An 18,771-nucleotide genomic window follows, 5' to 3' on the forward strand; every position below is an offset into this window, starting at 1 on the left:
CCCCGCACTAACGGAAAGATTAAGAACTTTAATAATATCCTCGGAACCGTATTAACGAAGTTACTAACTAATAAACTCACGATTCTCTAGAATTAGTATCTATAATAGGCGATCTTCGCAATACGTATCCGCGTATACTCGGGTATAAACTAGTCGCCGTATTACCTACTATACGAACGATAACCTCGCCTCCCGGGTGATCACAACGAATTACGACTATAAATAATCACCGAGGCTAACCGGGAGAACAGCTTAGAACGCATTGAACGGATGCAGCACGCCCGGATAATCGCGAACGAACGGCTAGTTAAGAAGGCGATTAAGGTATAAAAGATTCGCGTAGATAGGGTCAAATCTTCGCCATTTATCGTAGGCGACTAGGTTCTAGTGCGAGCGGAAGCCCGTGCAAAGTTCGAAACTCGATGGTATGGCCTATATAAAGTTGTTAAAGCACTAGCCCTGGGTACGTACGCGATCGCAGACCCACAGGGCAATGTCGTAAAGACACTCGTCAACGGACAACGACTTATAGCCGCGAACTGCGGCGACAACGAAATTAAGACCCTCTAGAATTCCTCAAAGATTTAAGGAGCTCTTCGAAAACGGAAAATCGAACTAACTGAACCATCGCCTAAAGTCACAGAGTTATTCGAGAAGGAGAACTCGAATACACTTAGTTACGACGAACTCTCCACAATGACAAAGGAGGAATGGCGCCAACTAGAATAGAAGCAACGGCGAGGACTAAGTGAAAAGAAAGTGAGGTCAACAGTGAGCAAAAAGTGAAATGGCCCGGCTCGGTCCCCGTCGCAATCGGTCGTAACTCCCGTGCGTATTAGGTCGTAACTATACGCACTAGGTCGAGTCTAGTGGGGGAAGGGTGTGAAATACGCTAAGACGCTAGTAATTATGGCTATAAAAGCAGCCTCTCCGACCAGATAGATTGAGAATAGTCCAATACACTTTTACACTTCATTTCACACATGTGCGACCAGCTGAAAATGGCCAGTCCCGTTAGTGTCGCGTACAGTCGCTACTTACAGCACATATTGCTAGCTTCGTATAGCCCTATCCTCTCTCTTGTCTTGTAAGGTGTCCGCTCACTTGACACTAACTGCCTAGGGTGTCCGGCGAGCCGAGTAGCAGGCACTGCTGAGTCAATGAAACAAGCAAACAAGGGCCAGAATTAAGTTGTAGCGGGCATCTTCTCTGAGCCCAGCGGGCAGGACGACTGATATTGGGTTCCAAGCAAAGAACGGCGGCTTCCTGGTCGATTGGTCCAAAGGCGAGATGGCGTTTTGGGCTAACGATGACTCGACATGCATGTGGCCAACGATCTCGACGCCGAGCACGCTTGGGCACGCTACGGCGCCATTCCGAAGCAGGAAGACAATTAGGACAATGGGGGCCAAAAGATGGCAGCCGAACAGGGCTGTTACTGACTCGCTGAGTAATAGAAAAGGAGGACAAGGAAGAGAAAACAATTGCATTGATTGCTTCCAAGACCTTTTCACCCGGCTTCTCTTCTCATCCCATTCCAACAACAGCTGATCCGACCACCTCACTGACCAGCAGATCCCGACACCCACCCCGTCCCCGAGTCCTCACTTCAAGCACCAATCTTCGCAATCGGCAGTCCCTTCAAGTCCTCAGCCGTGTACTCGTCATGCCTCTTGAATCCCAGTCCCCCCACACCGCTGACGCCATCCTGCCTGCCCAATAGAGTCATATCCAGCCAGGTAAGGGTGTTGATGATGGGCTCTCCACCGCGCGCGTAGCTGCTGTAGCTGTGATAGACCTTGCCCTCGTCGCCGACGCCGGTCAGTTGCCCGCCGAGCACGAAGACCGAGTGGCCGGGTTGCTCGCCCTTTGCGAAGTAGGATATGCCCCGCTTCTCCATTTCCGCTTTGTTCTTGAAGTTGTAGTTGATGGGCTTGACCGCTTCGTCTTGCGTAGCTCCGAAGTCGTAGTTGAAGCTCGACCCTGACGACGAGACCCAGGGGAATGTCCAGCCCATGCGCTTCTTGTATGCCCGGATCTTGTCGATCGGGGCACGGCTCACGGCGACGAACGTGGTCGAATGGCCCTTCAAGTGGCGCAGGTCCGGAACCGAGTCGCCCAACAGAGAGCAGCTGGGACATGCGGCATCCCAGTCCGGGCTGAACATCAAGTGGTAGATGATCAGCTGAGGGCGTCCGTCGAAAAGGTCCGTGAGGTTGACCTCCTTCCCGTCCTCGTCGGTGAAGGTGTACGGGCTTGTGACTTCGACCACGGGCAGCGCTCGGCGCTGGTGGGCAAGCACGTCGCGAGCCCGCGTGTTCTCCTTTTCGGCCTCAAGGAGAGACAGGCGGAGAGGGAGGTACTCAGCCTGCGAGACGATCTAATGTCGGGGGTGGTGGTTCAGCGAGGCCCAAAACAGCAGGGAGTCAGACAGAAAAAGACTGAGAAGAAAGGGCGCCGGCGCAGGTCGGCGATTTGATTTTACCTTCACATTGGCCATTTTGTTTTTGTTTTTTCCTTTCCAAGACTTCACTGGATTCTAAAAACGTCAAAGGTTTTGGAGATGTCTTTTGCTTTGCGGTTGGAATATATCGCCAACGTCAAGCAAGGGTGAAGTGCGACTAGAGTCGAGGACTGTGGCTCTCTCTGACTGTGGATTCGAAGAACGTCGTTCGCTTGCCTCGCTTGTTGAGAAAAGAGCAAAGAGTAGAATCCAGCTCACCTTTGGCGTTGCCCTTTTTATATTCCTCTCCCCCTTCTCTTTCTCGCAAATTGTTCGTCGCCGCAGCCTGGGGAGAGAACACTCATAGCAAGCAGGCGGGTTAAATTGTCCCGCCGCCGACGTATCTCAGTGTCCGGAATACGAGAGACGTTCTCTTTCCCTCTTTACTGCCACAGACATACGAGGATCGACACCACCATTACCTACGGCCATTGAAACCTGAAGTTTCGAGATCAGCGAGAAACGCGCCGTCAGGTGATTTGGCGCGCTCTCTCAATCCCGGCAAGCCGGCCTGCGTCTTTCTGCCTGGCGGTGCCTGGAGCTTCCCTCATCACGCGCCTCAGGGTCAGGAGGTTGAGCAAGGACAACAGCCTCAATTTCTAATCAGCGCTGATAAATCACCCCCCGCTTCTAAAGCATGTAGACCTCTTTGTGATAAGTCTTAGCTTACTATTGTCTCTCTAGGCGTTCGAGTTTGACGTACGTAAACCAGAAGCTGATGCGACTACCCCCTCGATCAGATAGTTGTCAGTGAGCGAGAGCATCTATCTGTATAGCATTTGCCAACTGACACCAATCCATCTTCGAGGAGAAGACAACCCCCAACATGCTGGGGCTGGACTTAAGGAATCCAGATACATCATGAGGAATCCAGATACATCATGAGGAATCCAGATACATCATGAGGAATCCAGATACATCATGACCTCCGCCTGCTGAAGGCAGCATTATAACTCTGAAGAACGACAGTGGGGACAGCCAGCTCTCTTTTCTGGCGGCTTGTTCGGACACAGTCCAGATTTCACGCCCTTTCAAGCTTCGGCCTCCTGCTTGCGCGGAGTAAAGCACAGACTCAGGGGTGCCAGTTCCATGGTAAAGGTGTCGAGAGTCTTCTCAAGCAGAGTTGTCCCGTCTTCACCAGGACCAAATGTGACGTCGAAGTTCAAGAGTATCTGAGCAGTCACGGAGCGGATTTCCATCAAAGCAAGCTGTTTGCCGATGCAAGAATATGGGCCTAAGGAAGACGAACGTCAGAGCACAGTGGAACGAGGAGGCAGGGAGGTAAGCTCACCTATAAGGAAAGGAGCAAACGCATCGCTGCGCTTCAACAGTTCTGGCTTACTGTACCTGAAAAGATCATTAGCTGAGTGAGCTGACAGAGTCATATGGTTGTTCGCTTACCACCGCTCTGGAATGAATTCATCTGGATATTCATAGCATTCTGGGGCTGGGGGTGATCTTCAGCGCCGGTCCACACATCGGGAGGGGTCAACTCACAACGGCACAAAGGATATGAAGGTGCCAACACATTGACATTACCGGGAATATATGTACCTCCCACAGTGATGCCTTCTGGTGGCGTGAGCCTGGCAACTCCGCTGGGAACAGGTGGGTGAAGCCTGAGCGCCTCATTGATCGCACCATTCAAATGCTTGAGAGTGAGCAGTTTGGAGGCTTGCAGATCGCCACTCAGAGACTGAATCTCTTCTCTCAAGAGTTCGAGTTGAGATTGATCTTTGGCCAGATGATAGAAAAGATGCGTCAAGGTGGCCGCAGTCGTGTCACTTCCAGCCACAATGATCAACCGCGAGTCGCCAGTGAGCCAGGCACGTTCGCTGTAATCGGTATCCGTCATGGGCGGAGACTGCAAAATCCAGGAGGATATGTCTGGTTTGTTGACTTTCATCTTCATTCTTTCGTCCATCATATCTTCACAGAACTTGATGAACCTCCGGAATTCTTTAGTGATTTGAGGGATGCTGCTGATGATGATGAACAGCCATGGCACAGGTCCAAAGACTCCAATGCCGCGCTGCCCAGCGTTGAGGATCTCGATGGCCCAATGCTTCTGTCCATTCTTGAGCATGTCGAAGTCTTTCGCGAAAGCCAGATCCCCCATGACATCGAAACTGTAATAGTTGAACCACTGTGCGGCGTTGATCGGCTGTCCAGAAAAGGCCCGGATCTGTTCGACGAGGCTCTGGGTGTACCGTTCAACGCGAGGTTCATATTCGCGAAGCGCTGAACAATTAAAACACGTCAGTAGAGTAGAGCACTCGATATCCAATGCTATCCTTACAGTTTTGTGTGAACCCTCGAGCCCACGCTTTCCGACGGAGATCATGATGCCGTCTTGATCTTGTCGAATGCATCGACGTCAAGTCAGAGTTGCCTTCGTATCCAGCTCCTTTGGTACATTTGGAGGATGCTCCATAAAGCACTTCGACCGCATCGGGATGGACGATGGAAACTTCATTTGGTCCTGTTGAGAAGGTCAGCAAACACACCGTCGTCGTCGTCGTCGTCCCCATCTTCTCAGCGCTACCACGAACCGGTCCGAACAAAGGTCCCGTATTTCGCGTGCATTCTAGTCATGTGCTTGTAGTTGTCGATGGTCGGAGCCACCTTCCAGACGTGCCATAGTTTCGACACCTTTGCTCCAAATGGGCCGGGAAACGAGTGCAGTCTATGGAAGAAGGTTCTGTAGAGGAAAAGGCTCGAGTATAGCCCTGTTAGGTATGTGGTGTAGAAGGCGGCAGTCTGCTGGACAGCCAACACCAGGCTCACCCCGAGAGTGACCTGCGCGGCGGTTGCGATGACAGGAAACGTCAGAAAAGCCACAAAATACTGGAACGCTTGCCGATGGTGTTCGCCATGGATGAAATACGCCAGGTGAGAAATCACGCCCAGGACTGTGCCTGCTGCGGCAATCTGGAATAAGGAGAGGATCATGGCTGCACAGTGGTCGTTGTCAAGTGAAAAGGAGCAGCCCTCTTCAGAAGAGCGATCATTCTAGAGTGAGCATGCCAGTTTTGTCGCAGCCGTCAGATTCAGGCGGAGGATATGTATACGTACGAGTCAATACGACGAGGTCAACACCAGGGACGGGCGGGGTCGCGCTTCTTGTTTGTCGATACATCCAGCACCAACACCATTTGCACCATTCAGAGCAACCGCAACTGCCTTGGTGGTTGGTTCCCCGCGCCCACGGCATCCCGTCAGCCAGTCCTGCCGATTCCATGCCTCGGGAGACAGTCTGGCGAGTCGTCAAGTCGTCGAGTCGTCCACACATGATCGGTGCATATCAGGCTCAATGAAGGCTTACGAGGTTATGACACCCAGAATCCCGCCCATCTGACTGGTCGATGCCTCGGTCGCGGTCCCCGGGTCTCGGTTCCCGGATCTCGATCAGCATTTGACTATGGATGGTCGAGAGAAGGACAGACAGAAACACACTGGCAAATGGCACAATTGTTGATTTCAGCACTCATCTTACATATAGAAATGATGGCTAGTTGGCGCGGTCCTCGATGCCCTGCACGAAAGCAGCAGCCGCGCACATATCCTGCTGTGAGAATGGCTGGACACGGCTCCGACCAAGGACCTCACCCCCCAAAGAACCCAGTCTCCTGGCAGTCCAACGAGCACGAACCTTGCAGAGCATTGTGCCCTTGATCAACTCATCAACCCATTGGAGTCACCATCACTGTCAGCCATCCTCCAGCCTTTACAGTTGGGTCAAGTCGAAAAAGCGTCCAGGTGGTCAACGCTGCCCAACAACTGATCACTGGCACTGCCAGCATTCACCACTGTTGGTAAGCGGGATTCCAATAGCGAATGGTCTGGGTAATCGAAACAGCCCTAGTGTTTTTGCCTACAGCGTCCATCCACGGTCTGATCCTCGGCTCCAACTTCCAGCGCTCGCCATTGACTTCTCTCGGACGAGACCCTCGTGGAGGCTCGAGGTTCGTCTATCCAAGTATTGGGCTTCGTCGAGATCTTGACAGAGCTCTGTCACCACGATAACGAATCTTTGACCGGCAAACCAGTCGCGGGTTTCTTCCTATGAATTCCCGCGTGGAACCAAATGTTTCAGAAAAACAGGCAGACCATGCGACCCCGGCTTGGGTCAACCATTGACCATACAAATGACCTGGTTTTGGATTAGTCGATGCCGCAAAGGGAAAGGAGACGTGTCATGGCACCGACATGGGGTGCTTACCTCGTCCTCGACCGTACGCTTCGCGCTCAACCTGCAACTGCGACCGTCCGAAATAGTGATTTCACGCACCTACCCAGACAGTGGAGCCCGCTTGGCAGAACCGCATGCAGCTTTGAGGTATGTGACACACTGAATATTTCCGGCTCCCAGAAGACAGTACGCTGCAATTCAGCCCAATTCATCCTTGGTAGTGCGAGGGCAACCCTAAAGACACTGCTGGGGGAACGGGTGTCGACGCGACGCGTGATTGGGGCACCGGACACTGCGTGTGTGGGTGACGCCTTTCCGATCCAAAGCTCCTGTTCTTTTCGCGGGTAGATGTGCCCGTGGATTAATGTCGACCCGAGTCCCTCTGCACTCTGATGGGGAGTTCTTATTCTTACCGATAGCTTCTGAGAGCGCCACTGTCCTGAAGGTTAATTGACTCGCTTGTTGCGCGTGCGTAAACCAAGTTTCAGCTGTAGCCATTTGTCGGTCGTGCCAGCGTTGATGAAGACTGCAATCGCGCGAACCGCAGAACGCAACTCTTTGCCATCTGCAGTGACGGGGCTGAGGGACTATGGGCAGCGCGAGCACATCGCCCTGTCCTCCTGACCAGGACGGCCCAGCTGCTCCAACATGATCAGGCTTGGTCGGCATTCATCAACTTGGCCTTTGTCATGTACTGTTCGGACAGTGAACTGGCTGAATGTGTGGTTGGTGAGACCTTGGTGAGATGAATCTGAACATGGACAAAATAAATGATGTCAGTTTTGGAAAGACTACGGTCGACTGTGTGGCGATGACGCATTCTCTACGGCCGACCACAGCACATCCTCTAGTATTTCTCGCTCCTGGGAGTCAGGAGGGTCAAGGAGGGTTTACTAAAAGAAATTGCAACCCAGGCCTCTCTGCATCTTGAAAATGGTATATAGCAGACCCGTGAAAATGGCGACTTAACCGTCATGCCAGCACTTCCAGTGCTTTTTTTTCTTCTACCGTGGTTGGGAGAAAGGGAACGTGGAGATGTATCAGGCCGTCCATGTTGTCCACAGCGATTGGATCTCATTCACCAGCAGTAGACCGAGACCCATGGCAGCAGTGATCTCAATATAATGTTGAAGATGAGAGACCAGATACCATGGAAACACGCGTGTCTGCCAGTCTGCGATGGAGCCATTATTGCTTGCTCTTCGTTGTTGTGTTGATGGTGGCTGACCGTCCTCGGCCTTGGCCAGGCCAACGTAGCCCAAACGGTCGGTGAGGCGAACCCCCCAACCCGCAGGTCCAAGGAAGGAGGATTGATGGGCCAGAACTATAGTCGGTAGTGTGGGTGAGGCTATGGTACCTGAACTTCCAGGAGACGAGACCGGAGACATCTATATCCGTAGTGAGAGACTTTCTTCTGAGACGAACTGGCCCTCCGTGTGTAAGCAGGGCGATGTTTCAAGGGGCAATCGCATCCAAGCGTTCCTTGATCAATCAATTGGTTGATGCCCGATGCGATTGGACATTCGGACAAGTCTGGGCCTCGCTCACACAAAATATGCAGAGCTTGTTGTTGGTATAGCGCCTTGAGCGCCCGTGTGTTAGGGACCTCTGGAGTATCAGAATGCTTACAGAACACAAGAGCATTCGATTTCTGGTTCTGAGTCTCTCGATTCAATTCAGCTTGCTAATCGACTATCCACATGCCCGCGGCTAATTTTGCTTCACAGGTCGTGTTCGATCCCGCACGCCCGCCTCCAAATCAGAGCTCCATTTGGCACTGACTTCTGCTGCCCCCAGCTTTGCCGCTCCTTGCTCGTCATTTCTCGCCAAAACACACTTGCCCAATTCCCGGCGTCTGGCCCTCGAAAGCAGAAGGACTGATTCTGGTTATACACTCTATGACATAGAAAAGAAAATAAAAGGGATAATGCTGCATCATGTGGGGACGGCTAACGTCCCTTTTTCTGGTCTCGTGCTTTTTTGGGCGTCATCACACACGTTGATAGAGTGGAAAATCATGCAATGAGGTCTCGGGCGGCGAATCGTCCACGTCCACGGCCGAAGCGGCCTCGCCCACCACCGAATCTTCCTCCACGGCCAGAGCCAGTGTTCCCTCCCGTAGTGGAGTTCGAGCCAGTAGCACCGGTTTGAGTAGAAGCGGCGGCTGACGTGGTGGTGGCGGCAGCGCCGTTGCCATTGCCGTTGGCATTTCCGTTGCCAGCACCATTTCCGTTACCTGTAGCAGCGCTGGTCGCAGCAGCGGCAGCGGTTGTAGAAGAGGCCGCGGCGTTGTTGTTGCCACCGTTTCCACCAGCAGCGTTGCCACCGGCATTGCCTCCTGCGTTTCCGGTGCCCTGGCCGACAGTGAACTTCTGGCAATCATCTTGAGCACCTCGTTGAGCGACCTACATTTGATTAGTCTCAGACTTTCCTGATGGGGAAGTGCAAACTGGGTAGAACTTACGGGCATGAGCACAGGCTGGTGGTTAGACGCGCTGTTCATTGTGCAGACACGGTAAAAGCCGGCAGGGAGACCATTGGCGACAGTAGCCTGGAGAAGACCTTGGCCATTGCCATCGTCATTGATACCCTTGAAGAAAGCAAAGGTCTTTGGGTCTGGGGGTGTGGTAGGGGCCAGGGAATTGCCGAGATCCTGAACAGTGACGTGGCAGTGGCCAACAATGTTGCCGCCTTGCAGCTCTTGAGGAGCAGAGTAGTATGTGGTGAGTGGGTCAGTGAAGGAACCGGCGACCAAGTTGGTGAGCTGGACTTGAATATTGAAGGACTGGTTAGGGGTCAAGTCGTCTCCAGGGCCGGGGAAGAGAACGATGGCAGAAACCATGTTATTGTTGGAAGGAATGTCACCCATGATCACACCGTTGCAGGATCCGGCGGTGTTCTGAGTTCCATTGGTCAAGGTCTTGCCTGTACAGAAGTTGATGAAGTTGGCTGGGTCACTGGGAGAGTTGTCAGTATGTGGATCACTGTACACAAGTCAAAAGGCCCACAACATACGTATTTGAGTTCGATTGACCAGCGGCCAAATCAGGGTTACCGGCGAAGTTGCTCGCAGCTTGGACGTTGGACGCAAGCAAGAGAAGGTCGTTGTTACCGCCATTCCCACCAGCTGCGTTGTTGTTTCCCGTATTGGCATTGTTGCCTCCGGCGGCAGCGGCAGTGGTAGAAGCAGCAGCGGCAGCAGCGTTCGTTGTTGAGGCTCCAGTGTTCCCGCCATTGTTTCCGCCGCCGTTTCGATTGTTATTCCGCTGAGCAACGGCGCCTGTTGTAAGGCCCAAAGTGGCGACTGCCAAGGTCAAAAGCTGAGATGTCTTCATCATGTCGATATGGAGGTTTTTTTAATATCAAACAATGTTTCTTTGGAATTGGATTTGGGAGTGCGGGATCAAGATGATGTTTTCGGGATAGCAATCGAACGAGAGACTTCGCGGTCAACGCGGTCTGAACCAGGAAAAAAAAGGAGTGTGTGAAAAAAATTGCTTGAATGCTTTCAATACAATTGATGCGAAAGGAATGTAGAGGCACTGCCACGATGGAGAGAAGAACATGCTTTGATGCGAAGGAAAAACTGACCTCTTATGCATTCTGCTTGGCACTGGTCTCAGGTCTCTTCGGACCGTAACGTCGCTGAGGAGAACTGGATGTGTGGTCCATGGTGATTTCGTCTGAGGCCGCAAATGTTTCCAAGATGGAGGATGACACAGAAGAGGCTCACCAGGCGTCCCCGTGCGTCAGGTTGGGGAAGGCATAGTCCAAGCCTCGAAGGTTACAGGTTGGTCGCAGCCTGGCGCGGCAGTGAGGTTGGGAGGGCGATCAAGCATTGCCAATGTTTTGAGAAGACAATTAGCTCACCCAGAATCGAGACAGAATGGGCAAGGAGCGAGGACGGAGAGGGACCAAGATGAAGCTGAGATGGTTTCGAGAAGTGTCGGAGAATCCAGGGAGAACAGGCGAGTCTGAAACGGGCGGCTGGCCGAATGGCTCGGCTATTCGGCCAATTGGTCCTCTGGGGTCCGGTTAAGCTTTACCCAGGGGGTTCGAACTAGCTGTATCTGGACAAGATTCTTGGTTAAAGTGCTGTAGCCCGCATTTAGCGCACCCTGGTGAATCACTGGATGTGCTCTACCCACAATTTCGCAACTCCTGTCTTCTCCTGTCTTCTCCTGTCGACGTCACAATTCCTACATAAATCCCTCCAAGGTCCTCCCCAACCTCCATACTATCACTATCACGTAGCGCAGACAGAATCCTCCTCCTGCAATGTCCTCCTTTTCCTTCCCGATTCTGACATTCGCCAACGCCTAAACCACGATGGGCGTCGGATATGCCACATCCTTCACCTAAAAATATCCCTAACAAGTACCACGCTGGCCCCTCACTGGGTACACTCCGTCCCATCTCTTAGCTTTTCCGGAGTACCTACTCCACGATCTATAGAAACACCCCCTCTCCCTGTCACGATTCGTGGGCCACACTCAAGCTTTGGTCAAGCTTTGCTTGTGCCGATTACCGAATCGCGAAGTCTCCGGACTCAATATGAAGCGCTTCGCGGTTCGAGTTTCCAGCCAGCGTTCGAGGACTTACTGTGTACGGAACACACCCCTAAGGGAAAGGCTTCGATCCGGCGGGGCTGGCCAAGTCCTTGCATCGTGTAAGCACGGATAACGGCATCGAAGCGCCCACTACTTCGTTCTCGCGATTGCGTTGAGGACCAGACCGCTCGCTTAATCTTGTCCAGCTGAAGAAAGTACGGAGTACGAGTACTCAGTCGCACGTTACACGATCCTTTGAACCGGCCAAAAGCTTGTCAATCAACGTCGGAACATGGGCGGATCCATCTTGCTCCGTGTACGGATCTAGTACACCCGCTCGAGGAATGCTTGCTCACCCTTCGGTGTTGAAGCTATCCGAATTCTACTTGGGGCTAAAAGAATCTAGATTTCGTCAAATGGTCATTTGGCCCCATTCGCAGGGACCATGCTTGGGTATGTGCTCAATCGTGATTAGAAACCAAGAATTTCCCCTCTGAGATGCAAGTTGGCTCTCCCCGACAAGACCACGTTCGTGATGCTTGCCTTACCCTGTGCATCCGTCTTCACGTCCACTTCGACCGCGATGGTGCATAGTCTCCCCATCTCTGCTCCCTGTTGAATGCCAAATACTTTCCTCTCTGTTTTTGTCTCTCCCAACTTCAAATCTTGTGTCCTCTTTGTGAGTTCCGCATCTGCGCTTCCTTGGTCTGTGCGTTCCTCTGCCAGCTCCCGGGGCTCCAACGAAGGGTTGGCGCTGTTCAACGCCAAATAACAAGCCAAAGCACAACACGCACTCCCTGATCCTGGGTCCTCAATGCCATGCGAGATCATCCTTGCTTGGATATTATGAATAGTCGGTTCTCCAGGTTGTTCCGACTTTGCTAAGACTTTGTAGTACATGCAGCCGACGAAGCTAGGTGACCACTCGGCGTCTAGGTCGACTTCCGGGGATTTGCCCGCTTGCAAGGCGCCGAAGATCTCGGCATTGTCAGTGAGGTCAACGAGAGCAAAGGTCATGCCCTTGACGATTGAGACTAGAGGGAACGTTTTGTCTTTTTCCTTGTCGATTGTCGGGACGATTTGAATATGGGGTTGTGTGGTGATAATCTTCTCAATCGGAACGCGATGGGAGTGAATGTGGCAGTTAAAGGGGACTACACAAGCGGCCACCTGACGGTAGGGGTTGAAGAAGATCGGTATTCGGCCGGCCTTTGTCAGGAGAACGGCACTTTGCTTTTGGGTGTCTCGGTCAGTAGGGCCGCCGTAGTGCATTCTTTCAAGATAGCTGAATATCTGGCAAATCACGGTCAGCTCTTTTCACTTGTGAACGATCACGGCGAACAAACATAATACGCTGCCCCGATGACCTGGTAAGGTGGTCAGCGCTATCTCATATTCATCAGTCACTGGTTCTCGCGCTGTTGGACTTACAGGATGACCTGCAAAAGGTAACTCCTCCCCAGTCTCCGAGAATATTTCCAGCAACCGGGGCTGACCAGGGCCTGGAGCATCATGCAAAAACACGGTTTCGGAGTACCTGAACTCCCTTGCGATTTGGGCCTTGCGTTTCTGGGAGAGCGCATTCCCGTGCACGGAAACCAAGGCCAAAGGATTGCCCTGGAATTTCTCGGGCGAAAAGACCTAGAATTGGACGGTTCCCATCAATATCGGAGATCCTGGCGTTGGAGAGAAATAGTTGTTGGGGGTTTGGCAAACTGGGAAGTATCGCGCAGGCAGCAAGAACGTATGGCATGATATTGAAGGAGAGACATTTGCGATCGGGCTCCAATCTGAAGGTGAGAAAACGATATCCATAAACTCTCCAAATTAGAGAACACATCCCAAGTCCCTTTCGGCGTATTCCATATCTTGATCGCAGCACAAGGGCCAAACAAAAGCTGATCAATAACGCTGGCATATACGACAGAGCGTGCAAATGAGACATACCACCATGGTGACGAAGGTCTGAGGGCCCGACGCCATTTCCGTGTGGCTCGTCGGTGCGACAGTTGCAGGGACAGAAAAAGTGAGACCACAGATTGCTTCGCGAAAGACGTTATATGCCTCGATCTTGTCGTACTTCGTGCGGTCCGAGAGGCTCGATCATGATCTGATTTGAGAAGATGCTCAGCAGCAGGCTTCAGTGTCAGATGTGGCAGATTGATAAAGCGGTCTACGTTGATCACAGCTACGACATGAGCGTCGGAAGGGAGTTCGCGGCTCGGCGGGTGGATAAGCCGGAAAGATAATATTCCGTCCGAAGAGATCGGCAAACTTTCCATGTTCTATTTCCTGCTTTTACAGAAAATGTGGCAGTCAAGGCTGGCTCCCTTTTCTCGAAGTGCTTCCTACGTCCCTCGTAGATGTGTCTGCTATGCCTAGAAATGACATTACCTAGGAGGTACAGGCTTTTGTGAACACAGGCCACTACTCCTCCCATCCTCAAATCTGGCCCGTACGGAGCGCATACTGCCGCTTAATGTCCCGCAGCATGATACACAACCAACCCAACAACCAATCATTTAGGCCACGTCCCAGCGTTGTTCCCACTAGCAATGGCATTTCAACCGCTGCCTGAACAAGGTGATGCTCGTGTAGCCAGACGCCCGAAGCACTTTCCGCGACACCTGATAAGTCTCACCATCGATCTCGACCGACGGGTGTGACGGGTAAGGTATGCTTGCCTTGCATCGAACAAAGTCTTTCAAGCCGTGTTCTGAAGGAGAAAGAGCAGTAGGAAGTGGTCTAGTGTTTCGAGGGACCCGAGGATGGATTGGCCATTGTCGTGATTGGGATCAAGTTCGGGAAGGTCTCTTTGGTGCGAGAGAAGGACGTCGACGTCCGCAGCAGTTCCTCCCGCACACAGCTGATAGAAAGAGATCCCGTTCCTCCAACTCGGAAAGCTGCATCTCTTTCAATTGTGTCTGGAGACTGAAGTCTGGCTCAGATTTCTTCACCCCATTTCCAAAAGCTGCATTGCACATTTCTCGATGTTCTGACATTAGTTTAGAGCAGAACCCGGATCCGATCGAGCAATAGTTTGAAGAAACCAGGAGTTCGCTGGGGCCATATCATAGTACTCAAAGAGACCTAGGTGTCGACGTATAAAGTGATGGACAAAGGCTCTTGGGTTAGCAGCGTAGAGGAGTAGGGGGATTGTAAGTCCATGGAACGGCTGCCAATTCAAGACCGGTGCTAGATCGACCCCTCGCTCGATGATCATATCAATGACCTCTCTCTTTGCGTAGGCTTGGTTCTCCATAAGGTTTGCAAGTGTTGTTGATTGTGTTAACGTTGCCAGGGGGAGCCCCGAGTATCACGTACTGTTCAAGGCCGACATCACGCGCTTCGTAAGATCCTGTCTGATCAAATAAGAAGCGGTGAATTTTAGACCACGAGTCTTGTGTATGGTATTCTCCCCTGATTTCCTGGTTGCTCAAAAGTTTATAAGTCTGTTTAGAATCAAGATCATGATTCTCGGACTCACAGCATCACACTTACCTCTAGTAACGGCGCTGGGTTTTCCCCGTGGACTTCCGAGGGAGCAGTATCATGTCGAGGGATGTATCAGCCTGCGGGCAAACATGTCACGTAGACTTTGGACGTCGGAAGACAATAAGCAATCGAAAAGTCTCGGGTCCAAGTTGACATGCATTCACCGCATTTGCAGAGATGCCAAAGATGTTGAAGAGATAGCAACCTACATATCCGCTAGCCACCACGGAGGAATCTAAAAGAATTCGACGTATGCGTGGTCCTGGAAGGGTCCTGATCTGAATGGGAATTGCTGGCTTGTACCGCGGGCCACCTTGACTCTCAAAGAGCCAAACCAATAGTGACGCATGATGGCCATTCCTTCCGTCGCGGCCACTAGATGTCTAAAGGATCTCGGGAGCCGGGACCAAGGCCTGTGAGCCTGATGATAGCTCTGGTTGAAGCTGGCATTTCGAAAATTGCATTCTTCAAATGAATAGCTACTGCCATGAAGGGGCCTCTCCAATTGAGTAGAGACATATCGGAGCCGGTGTTGTATTCCACTAAGCTGTATAGCTTGTCGCAAGAGATGGGTTTCGATCCTACGCGTGGAGGAGCGTACGGCTTGGAATTCCTACTGATGAGCCGCAGAGTTGGCGACAACACTTTGTGAAATGGGATCAAGCATATGTCCTTTGCTTCCGAAGTCGATGTCTGTTGAAGCATCTGTATTAGTGGGGAGGCTCAATAGGCCATTCTCCAAGACATGCTTAGCGATCATGCAAAGCACAATGTTGAACTTGCCGATGTTTCCCTGCCGACGTGTCTCCAATTCCAGGATCTCTGGAGGAAGGAAGTAGCTCTGGACTCGAGTTCGCATGTGTATTTTCGTAATTAGTGCGTCCTACCTAGAACGAGACTTGTATCTTTTCAACAGGCTCTTTCAGCCGTACATAGTCAGCCGGCTCCGTGCATTGTTTCCCTGCCAAAATTGCCGTAACTCATTGGGAATCTCCTCGGTCGTGAACGCGCTGATGCGATCCTTAAGGTCAAGGAGAAGTGACTCGTGCTGCTGAAGGACGGATAGAAAACGCTTGAGCTCCTCGGGGGCCCGATCTAGCCTGCCGCAAAGCTCCGTGAGAGTTTGAATCAAGTCCACTACAAGCCCAACAAGCGTTGCAAGGCTGGCAGCGAAGCAGATGAATGCAACCGACGCTGAAGCAGAATCCATTGCGCGAATGTTGACGGCTTTCGAGTTGCAAGATCAGATCAAGATGTAGAGAAGCACGGAGAACCCAACAGGCACGGTTGATATATTTGAGGTGTACTGAGGCGTAGTTTGTAGGCGCAGGCGCTGCTATGCTGGGCAAGGCGCATTTGACTGCAGCAGCTCAAAGGCGCCTGGACGAATCAGAAAGATGGATGCCTCCCCACGACATTGGCGAGATTCCTGGTGTCACTGTTCATTTTTCCCGTAGGGCAGTAACTCTCGAAGGCAACGGCTTTCCGGATTGTCAACCACTTCTTTTGGTGGACAGAATGCGCGATGACCTTCTCCGGATCCCCAATCTCTCCAGCAGAAAATCGCCCAGCAATAACCCAGAAACAGTCAGAACGCAACCATGACGTTGGGTAAAGCTTGTACATTGTGTGATCATCTGAATCTGATGTATGGTACAGTGGAAGTTGAGCTAGCTGCGACACATCCGGTGCTCATTTTCGACGCTTCATGACCTTTACACACATCTCCTCTAGGCCATCCTTGGCCTCTCCGGGCGGAAAGGCGCTGATTGAGGAGATAGCCTTGTCAGCATATTCCTGTGCCAGGGCCCGTGTTTGCTCGAGTCCGTCGCTCTGCGAGACAATGTCCCTTGCCTGTTGATAGTTGTCAGCTCCTGATTACATCGACGTAAAGATATCGGATCGGATTCACCTTCTGAACATCACCTTCCTTTGAAAACTTCCTACCCACCAACAACCCCAACTCTGGCCTATTTCTCCATGCGAATAATAGCGGCGCCGTCGCCAAACCTAGCTCCAAGTCCGCACCTGCGGGCTTTCCCAGTTCGGATCCAGATATTGTATAGTCCAACATATCATCCACAAGTTGAAACGCCAATCCCAGATTTTTTCCATACTGATATGCTGCTTCGACTACATTCGGGGCACACTGTCCGAGTAACGCGGCCGCACGACAACTTTTACTGATCAGACTTGCGGATTTCAGGTATGTCTTTTGTAAATAGTACGAAATCGTCTGCTCGCTCCAGCTGGGATTCTTTTCATCACTCGCCGTGTTCTTCAATTGCATGAATTCGCCCTCCACAAGATTAGCGATCACTGTCGCAAGCAGCTCTGTGACCTCAGGATCTCGTAATCGAGCGAGCGCAACGGAGGCACGACCGAGCATGAAATCTCCTGCTAGCACAGCCATTTTATTTCCAAATGTGGTGTTTGCGGAGGGGGCGGAGCGGCGTGTGGTCGAGTGGTCTATCACATCGTCGTGGAGGAGCGAAGCGGTATGAATGAGTTCCGTGATCTCTGCCAGCCGCCGCTGCGAAGGGAGAATGGTGGCGTCATTGGGGAAGGCGTATTCTGTCTCAGTTGAGGCCGCTGTCAACGGCGACACGGAAGAAGAATATGTAGGTCGGTCTTGGTCTGGGTTCTGGTCAAGAAGCACCGACGGGTTCGTGATGGGCGTGTCAATAGCGCCTCTGGACAAAGTATGCTGCACATCGTATCTTGGCCGCGGCTGCTTCGCAGCAAAAGCAGTCGCCCTGGACATCAACAGCACGAGCAGTGGCCTAACATGCTTGCCTTCGCTCTGTGTATAGTACTTTGCAACTGTGTCTAGGATCGGGTGTCCCGAGCCAAGCAGCTGCCGGATGTTCTTGTTTAGGAATTTCAATTCTTTCGCGACAATCTTGAGAGGATCGATGGTAATGTTACCAGAGGGTTGTCGGGCGGAGGAGGGGAGGACCTCAGCGACGGTGCTTTGAATCTTTTGCACAGTGGCGGCCCATGATGATCGAGGAGAGGAGCTCGAGAAGTGACGCCTTGAGTGAGACAGGGCAGCCCGTGAAGCTGATTTTGGATACTGTGATCTCGTCCAACACCACGGGCAAACTGATGGATTTAGATTCAGTCGTGGCGAAGCTATTGTTGGGGCCGTGACTGCTGGCTGCAAAATGACCGTCGACTTCCGCGAAATACGCCCGCGTCCTCCCATGACGGCGATTGGCATTAATAAGAGCTAGCAATGGATGTCCATGAAGCGGCAGAAATCAGAACAGCCGGAGAAAATATTACAAGAAAAGAGCGGCAGGTGGAATGGGGAGCTCTCTCGTCGAGAAAGAAAAGGTTCCAGTCTCAGGGAGAACATCGGGACGCAGCGCGATTGACTGTTTTGACTTTTGGGGATTTCAAGGGTCGAGCATTAGGTAAGCAGCCGCCAGCTGATGGCGCTCCGATGGCACTGGGCGGCCCCTAGATACCAGGAGTTCAACTTCATCAAACTCAACGACGTCTCGCCTGGGACTCCTCGTTGCAAATCATAGAGGACTCTTCAGCTTCACTAGATCCGAATACGTCCACTGCGGCCGAAGGCGACTCGGACCATCTTACTCGACGTATCTCCCTTGGCCTACTCCGGTTTTCTCCTAGACGGGTGAGCCGTGTTCTAGTGAACACACTCCTACAGATACGTCAAGAGCGGAAGCATTGATTTCCGGGCGTCGAACGAGGATCTGATGGGATAGGTGGTCTGAATTCAGCTCACTTTGCCCTGCTCATTTAGCGGAGTGATCCGGGCAGTCTGTCCAACGCCCGTGGCGATTCACTCAACCCATATATCGAAACAGCGACAAGCTCTCACTGCTCTCGTCGCTTACCTCTGGAATACCCGTATTCGCTCAAGCAAACTTGAGAACACAGACCGCGAGGGACGTCCATCTCAGTTCAATGAGGCTGGAGCAGCAACCTCAGTAAAGGCCCAGATCCTTCCTCAGCCCGTACCCGAGCTTTCAGGCTATGAAGAGCCATCATAACATCTC

At 52.1% G+C, this 18,771-nt stretch overlaps 5 protein-coding genes across 5 annotated transcripts; all 5 read right to left on the minus strand.

Moving 5' to 3' along the window:
• Positions 1-1,609: 1,609 nt before the first annotated feature.
• Positions 1,610-2,500, minus strand: A1O5_12812 (uncharacterized protein; the record flags this gene model as incomplete). The annotated part of the gene is made up of 2 exons (XM_007753381.1): positions 1,610-2,380; positions 2,486-2,500. 2 exons carry the CDS (start codon positions 2,498-2,500, stop codon positions 1,610-1,612), a joined length of 786 nt encoding a protein of 261 aa, XP_007751571.1.
• A 1,034-nt stretch (positions 2,501-3,534) lies between these two features.
• Positions 3,535-5,455, minus strand: A1O5_12813 (uncharacterized protein; the record flags this gene model as incomplete). Its single annotated transcript, XM_007753382.1, has 6 exons — positions 3,535-3,737; positions 3,795-3,850; positions 3,905-3,950; positions 4,001-4,744; positions 4,803-4,985; positions 5,056-5,455. The coding sequence occupies 6 exons, from the start codon at positions 5,453-5,455 to the stop codon at positions 3,535-3,537; spliced, it is 1,632 nt and encodes a 543-aa protein (XP_007751572.1).
• Positions 5,456-8,710: 3,255 nt separating this feature from the next.
• Positions 8,711-10,030, minus strand: A1O5_12814 (uncharacterized protein; the record flags this gene model as incomplete). The annotated part of the gene is made up of 3 exons (XM_007753383.1): positions 8,711-9,100; positions 9,160-9,652; positions 9,711-10,030. 3 exons carry the CDS (start codon positions 10,028-10,030, stop codon positions 8,711-8,713), a joined length of 1,203 nt encoding a protein of 400 aa, XP_007751573.1.
• A 1,686-nt stretch (positions 10,031-11,716) lies between these two features.
• On the minus strand, positions 11,717-13,228 carry A1O5_12815 (uncharacterized protein; the record flags this gene model as incomplete). The annotated part of the gene is made up of 3 exons (XM_007753384.1): positions 11,717-12,538; positions 12,653-12,886; positions 13,193-13,228. The coding sequence occupies 3 exons, from the start codon at positions 13,226-13,228 to the stop codon at positions 11,717-11,719; spliced, it is 1,092 nt and encodes a 363-aa protein (XP_007751574.1).
• A 3,204-nt stretch (positions 13,229-16,432) lies between these two features.
• Positions 16,433-17,948, minus strand: A1O5_12816 (26S proteasome regulatory subunit N3; the record flags this gene model as incomplete). Its single annotated transcript, XM_007753385.1, has 2 exons — positions 16,433-16,594; positions 16,653-17,948. The coding sequence occupies 2 exons, from the start codon at positions 17,946-17,948 to the stop codon at positions 16,433-16,435; spliced, it is 1,458 nt and encodes a 485-aa protein (XP_007751575.1).
• Between the last annotated feature and the right edge of the window lie 823 nt (positions 17,949-18,771).

This window comes from Cladophialophora psammophila (genome assembly GCF_000585535.1).
Source record: "Cladophialophora psammophila CBS 110553 chromosome Unknown aczJe-supercont1.38, whole genome shotgun sequence".
Taxonomy (NCBI): domain Eukaryota; kingdom Fungi; phylum Ascomycota; class Eurotiomycetes; order Chaetothyriales; family Herpotrichiellaceae; genus Cladophialophora; species Cladophialophora psammophila.